General features: G+C 48.0%; 1 protein-coding gene across 1 annotated transcript; it reads right to left on the minus strand.

The window, feature by feature from the left end:
* Nucleotides 1-1,068: 1,068 nt before the first annotated feature.
* On the minus strand, nucleotides 1,069-5,991 carry TMEM270 (transmembrane protein 270). Its single transcript, XM_072640202.1, has 3 exons — nucleotides 5,883-5,991; nucleotides 2,571-2,999; nucleotides 1,069-1,554 (listed from the first exon to the last, which is right to left on the minus strand). The coding sequence occupies exons 1-3, from the start codon at nucleotides 5,952-5,954 to the stop codon at nucleotides 1,288-1,290; spliced, it is 768 nt and encodes a 255-aa protein (XP_072496303.1). The 5' UTR covers nucleotides 5,955-5,991; the 3' UTR covers nucleotides 1,069-1,287.
* Nucleotides 5,992-6,203: the final 212 nt, after the last annotated feature.

The raw sequence follows: 6,203 nt of genomic DNA on the forward strand, positions 1-6,203 counted from the left end.
ATGTGTCTTCATCACCACACCCATTGCCTGTGGTTATGGCTGTAACAGACCCACTTTCCAGAGGGCTCTGTCCTGGCACCAGGAAAGTGGCCCCAGCCAGGCCTCTGGCCTAGTCCAGTTCCAACCCCACCCTGTTTCCTGGAGCTTAGGTTTCCTCTCTGTTTAAGAAAAAGGGGGGGAGGAAAAGGGGGAACCAGAGACTCAGGTGGAAAATGAAGTCCGACACTGACTGTCTGAGTGACCCTAGGTAAGTGACTTCCTCTCTGGACCTCAATTTCCTCCTCTGAAATACTATGGAATTAGGCTAGAAGATGAACTCAAGTGCTTCCATTCCTATGATTGACTTGGCCAGAAGAAAATCATCTCTCCAGTTACCTGAGGGATACCCCTAAGTATGGTGATGTAGCTCCCTCCAGAGTCCAAAGCCTGAAACTACAGGGGCCTCCCCCTTTCCAATCTAGGTAACTGCAAAGAGGGACCCTTCCTCCACCCTCCTCAAAATTCACTGCACTGGAATCTCTTCCTGACTACCACTCTCTTTGCCAGAGTAATAGACCTGGGCATGGTGGGGGAGGTGCCCTGGAGCAAACGCTGTCCCATTGATGATGACCCAAGGGAGGGAGCAACAGGGGCCTGAGACCCAGAACACTTTCCCAAAGTCCTAGGGATAGAGAAACCTGATCAGGCAGGAGGTCCCCTGGAATTGGGGCTGAGGCTTTCTCTGCCACTGAGTATCTGCCTATGTCAACTTACCAGGATCCACAACCTTTGAAATGGGCATGGTGGAGGGAACTGGGGATTTGCAAGAATGCAAGGGACACTGGTCCAGAGACCCAGACTCATCCCCGCTCAGGCCTCTGAGGAGCTCAAGCAGGCTGTGGTATTGCCCACTGACCGACAGCAAGAAATAGCCACACTGACCCACAGGGTCAGTGACCCCACACCCCCTGGAGAGCCTGACAATCCAGATCTACCTTCTCTGGCCCTTCCAAACCTCACCTGGCTCTCTGGGAGGCACAGTTAGCTCAGTGATATGAGGATCCATTAGAAACACCAGTCTAACTCAGCTTTTGTAGTCAGGCTAAAGGCATCCATATTATAGTCATCAGGAAGATGGGGGGCTGCCCCATCCCATCAGGGTCAGTTTGCAATGCATGCTTCTTCCTGCTCCACAGATCAAATGTGCCCTCCCAGTGATGGGAATATAACTTCCCTGGCTCCCAGTCTATGCTCCCTAGAATAGGGGCCCCAAACAAGCAGCTTCCTTGGGATAGGCCTAAATGCAGTTTATTCATCTAAAGCTTTGGGTTCCTCAGGAAGCTTTGGCTCCATGGTACTGTCCTCCCATATCATGTCCATCTCTCCTTCTTGGGCCTGGGCCAGTTGGGCCGTGTGCTCAAAGGCAGCCTGGAGCATGTGAGAGGCCAAGCAGGTGGTCCAGGTGACTACGTAGGCCAGGTGCCAAGAAGTAAGGGCTGCTGTGTTCTCCACCTGCCAGTATAGCTGCCTCAACAGGCCCAGGAACTCCAGCGAAAACCGGTTATCCAGCAGTGCCTAAAGCAGGTGATATGTAACCATGAGGCATCCATTCCCACTGACCACTCCAATGGTGCCCCAATTCTAACACTCCTATTGACCAACCCCTGACCACTCCTATGGTCAGTAGAACCATATTTTCCACTCCAGCATAGATCCCTACTGACTGGGCATACCAATGTCTACCACTACTTATCTCCTCTGTTGGCCATGCCCACTGACCATGCCAGTCCTGATTGACACTCCTATTGACCACCCTCTGACCTCTCCTATTTATTGTACTTTCAAAATTCGCTCCAGCTAATCATTATCATTAGGCAACTCCCTTCCCTCTCTATTGATCATGTTCCTTATATCCATACTGCCCTTATATCCATACTGACTTAATGCTCCCATCAATTATACCTCCATGGACCTTTCCAACATTCACCCCTACTGACCTACTCTACTGATCACCCATCAATGCCCACTCCCAGCAAACCATTCCTAGGAACCACCTCTGACCATTTCTATTTACTATGCCTTCCACTGATCCTCCCCAACATTCCCTGACCTCTCCAATTGGATATGTCCTTCATTGATTTCCACACCCATGTGGGTTTAACCTTCCTATTAACCATACCTCCACACACCATTACACCCTGCTGACCTACTCCATCAATCTCCCCAATATCTACCTCAATTAACCATTTTTATTGACCACCCTTTCATTTCTCCTATTTACTATGCCCCCAACATCCACTCCAGCTAATCATTCCTATTACTCATGCCCCTTACCTTTCCTACTAATCATGTCCCATGCTGAGTACCCCAGTATATACTCTGATCATTCCAAATAAACCATTCCAACATTCAGCCCTCCTGACCTACTGATATCACCCATCAAGACCCACCCTCAACTAAGCTATGCCTATAGATCATGCCCATCCACCCTGATTGCCCACTCCAGTTTCCACCCTCATCAACCACTCCTACTGATCATTGATATGTCCACTTCCTATCTCCAGACCTGGCCCAGTCCTCTGCCTACTCACCAGTCGCTTCAGCTGCTTGATGCTGAAGCTGTGGGCTGTCTGGAAGATTCTCCAGGTGATCAGGAGGACCAGCAGGACCCCAAGCAGCAAACTTTGAAGCCAATAATGGAGCAAATTCTTCCAGGCACCCCAGGAGAAGCCCAGGTGGCCAAAGGCGGCTTGGCAGAGATGGCAAAAGGTGAGGGGGGAGTTCCACATCCAAGTGAAGACCAGGCCTGGCAGATGGAGAGCCAGGAACAACAGGGCACTCCACAGGGTCACCAAACTCCTCATCACAGAGCCCAGGGGGCTGAAGAGGCAGGAGTGGGATGGAGCAGGGGCCAGACACACAGAACCCTCTGCTTCCTGGGCCAACCCTGACACCCAGTGGTTGAAGAGGAAGATCTTCAGAAGCAGAAAATTATAGAGATGAATCCGATTCTGGAAAAGCTAAAAGGGGTGAGAGAGGCAAAAGAAACCAGCCTTAGCGAGTCGGGGACCCAAAAGGGTGGGGGTGCAGCAAAGGGACCATAGGACCTCGTTCCAGAAGACACCACTCACCATGACCTGGGAGGCCCTGATCAGATGTACACCTAGTGCCCTGTACGACCTTCACCAGACCACATACCCTTCTTGGACCTCCTCTATCCAATGAAAGGATTGGATTAGAAAACAATGTCTTAATCTGGGGTCAGTGGATAGATTTAAGGGGGTCTGTGAACTTGGACAGGACAAAATGACTCCTTTATTTTCACTGACCTCCAACTGTAATTTAGCATTTCTTTTGATTATTCCTGAGAAAAGGTCCTTCCACCAGCCTCACCAGTCTGCCAAGAGGTCTAGGCCCACCTAGCTCTGACCTTCCATGAGGCTAAATATTCTCAAATGTCCACAGGGATGGAAAGGAGCAAAGACACTAATCATCCAACAAATATTTCCATTTCACATTGAATGCGTTTTTTAAACTTATTTTTGCATCAGGAAGCATCTGAGACTCGGGAAAAGAACATGAAAAAATGGCGAGCAGCATGAAATTGTAGATAGAAGAGTGGATTCAGAGGTATGAAGAACCCAGTTCAAGATCTGCCTTTTGACCCATACTGACTGTGTGACCCTGGGCAAGCCATCTAATCTCTCATTGCCCCCAGACCATAGGACTATAAATCGCAGAGCAAATGAAGATCAACGCTGACAAAGGGAGGATTTACTCATTGAGAACTCTTTATACCAATAACATCAAAGGTCCAGTTTCAAATAATCGTGATGCTGTGCAGAAGTGTATGGTGGGTGTGAGCAAGTCACACTATAACCAGGAAGGGCTGATAGAGACACCAGGAATCAAGAATGGCTCTGGGAGGAGTGCAGATGGGGACCACTAGGTGGCACCTTGGGGCATAAGGCACCAGGCTTGGAGTCAGGAGGACTCAAATCTGGCCTCAGACACTTCTTAGCTGAGTGACCCTGGCCACGTCACTTTATCCTGTTTGCCTCAGTTTCTACCAAATGAGTTGGAGAAGGAATTGGCAAATCCCTCCAGTATCTCTGCCAAGAAAACCCCAAATGAGATCATGGAGAGTCAGACCCAACTATTTAACTAAACAACCACAGGTTCAAATAAGATTGGTAGGGAGAGCACCATGCGAACTTCCAGGTGCTATAAAAATGTCAGCTATTATTCTGCCTCTAGATTTAGCTGGTTATGACAATACAGGGCCAAACCCCCCACCCCCAAGGAATTATTGCAAGAAAGTGGGTCATGGGAGCATAGACTTAGATATTCTGTAGCCCAGAGAGGTTGAGAAAGACCCAAGATCACACAGCTAGGAAGCAACAGTCAGGGTTCAAATCCAGGGCTTGTTTCAAGTACAGAGCTGTTGCCACAGAGGCCTGGTACTGCTCTGCCTCTTCATTATGAAGTCCTGATAATCTCAGTCCTATGGAGGTCTTAGAGTACTAGGATTAGAGGTAGAAGGAACTTAGGTAGATCCTTCAATCCAACCTCAACACTATGCAAATGAAGAAACTGAGGCCAAGAGAGATTAACTAGACTTGCTCAGTATCACACAGACTCATGACTTGAACTCAGGTCTTCTGAGGCTCTTTCTACTCTATCCAGGTATCAGTGACTGGATTTGGATCCTTCCCAAGGTTTGAAATATCTAAGAGTTGGAGGGCCAAGTATTATCTAGGCCAGAGGATCTTCATCGAGGGGGCCATGAGCCTTTTAAAAATATATTATGATAGCTATATTTCAATGCAATGTTTCCTATGAAACATTTTAAATATTAAACTTTAAATGCATTTAAAAACATTAGTCTTAGAATGGGTTCGTGGGCTTAACCAGATACAGACCAAAGAGGTACAGACAGAGACTGTCTGTACAGTCTAGGATGACTTAGTGCCCAATGTTGTATCTATAGAACCTCTGACGGGGGCTTTACAGCTTTTCTGTAATACATCTTATGACGGACAGCTCACTACCTCATGGAGTCTGCTCTATTTTGGTTGGTCCTAATTGTTTGAAAAGTTAGCATCTGCCTTGCCGCCTCTTCTATCCATTGCTCCCTTTTCCACCTTTCTGATTTTGAAGACCATCATCCAGCCCTGGTCCAAGTTTTGTCTTTTCCACACCGATATCATTCCTTGTCCTTTGTGTGACACTTTGGGGTTCTCCCTCTATCTTTGAGCTTCACCCTTTCCACCTTGTGATTCAGATTCATGGTGTTATGAAAGGGGAGATTGGAGCAGGTTATGCCTTATCCCTAGCAGGGCAAATCTCTGTAATGGTAGTCTATTACATGACTCTAACAAGTTAGTAGGAGAAAGGGGAGAAGAGGCAGTGTGGTCCGGTGGGCTCTAGTGGAGCCAGAGACTGGGTTCCAACCTCTGATGCTTAAAAGTCATCTATATGACCATTCACCTCCCTGGACCTGTTTTGTCATCTGCAAAAATAACAGGGTTGCACTTGATGACCTCTGGGGTCCCTTTCAGATATAGATCTCAAATCTTATTATCCTATGCTTGGAGGTGGAAAAACATGGCCCTAGATCTGAAAGGGACATTCAGAGGCCATGTATCCCCACCCCCTTACTTTACAGATGAGGAACCTGAGGCTCAGGGAGCTAAAGGTATAAGACCAGCTTTGATAACCAGGCACATGAATAGAAGAGCCAATGTAGTCTAGACTCTAGAGAACCAAGTTATTAGAGGTAGAATGGAGAAGGGGGTGGGGGAGTGGGAGGAGGAGGACATAGGGAGGGAAACCCAGTAACATTTTAATGTGTGTGATGAGAATCAGCCCCCACCCCCTCCCTAGCCCTAAGCTGGCCTCACCAACACAGAGATTTTTACTGCTTGAAGCACAATACCCAGAAGGCTAGATCGGACTTGGATACTGTCTGCCATCTTGTCTCTCTTCTGGCCACCTAAACAGTGATGACTTCATAGATACCCTCCTGTGAGAGGACACTGTTTCCATGGACATGTGGTTGCTATGAAACACCAGGTACCCACCTGTCCTGACCATTCACTCTGTCTCAGTCCTAGGGTTTCCAAGATACCAGAGTCAGAAAAAGGATCCTTCAAAGTGGCAGAGAGCCCTGGTAAGGAGGGGATCTCCTAAGCTGGCCAGCCAAAGTATCTCTTCATTTTACA

Source organism: Notamacropus eugenii, chromosome 2 (assembly GCF_028372415.1).
Source record: "Notamacropus eugenii isolate mMacEug1 chromosome 2, mMacEug1.pri_v2, whole genome shotgun sequence".
In the NCBI taxonomy this organism is placed as follows: domain Eukaryota; kingdom Metazoa; phylum Chordata; class Mammalia; order Diprotodontia; family Macropodidae; genus Notamacropus; species Notamacropus eugenii.

Bases quoted from the DNA above. Each gene is read 5' to 3' on its own strand.
- TMEM270 (XM_072640202.1), bottom strand. From the start codon at position 5,954: ATGGCAGACAGTATCCAAGTCCGATCTAGCCTTCTGGGTATTGTGCTT. The intron at 3,000-5,882 runs GTGAGGCCAGCT...CACCCCTTTTAG, and splicing joins CAGTAAAAATCTCTGTGTTG to CTTTTCCAGAATCGGATTCA. The intron at 1,555-2,570 runs GTGAGTAGGCAG...CACCTGCTTTAG, and splicing joins TCAAGCAGCTGAAGCGACTG to GCACTGCTGGATAACCGGTT.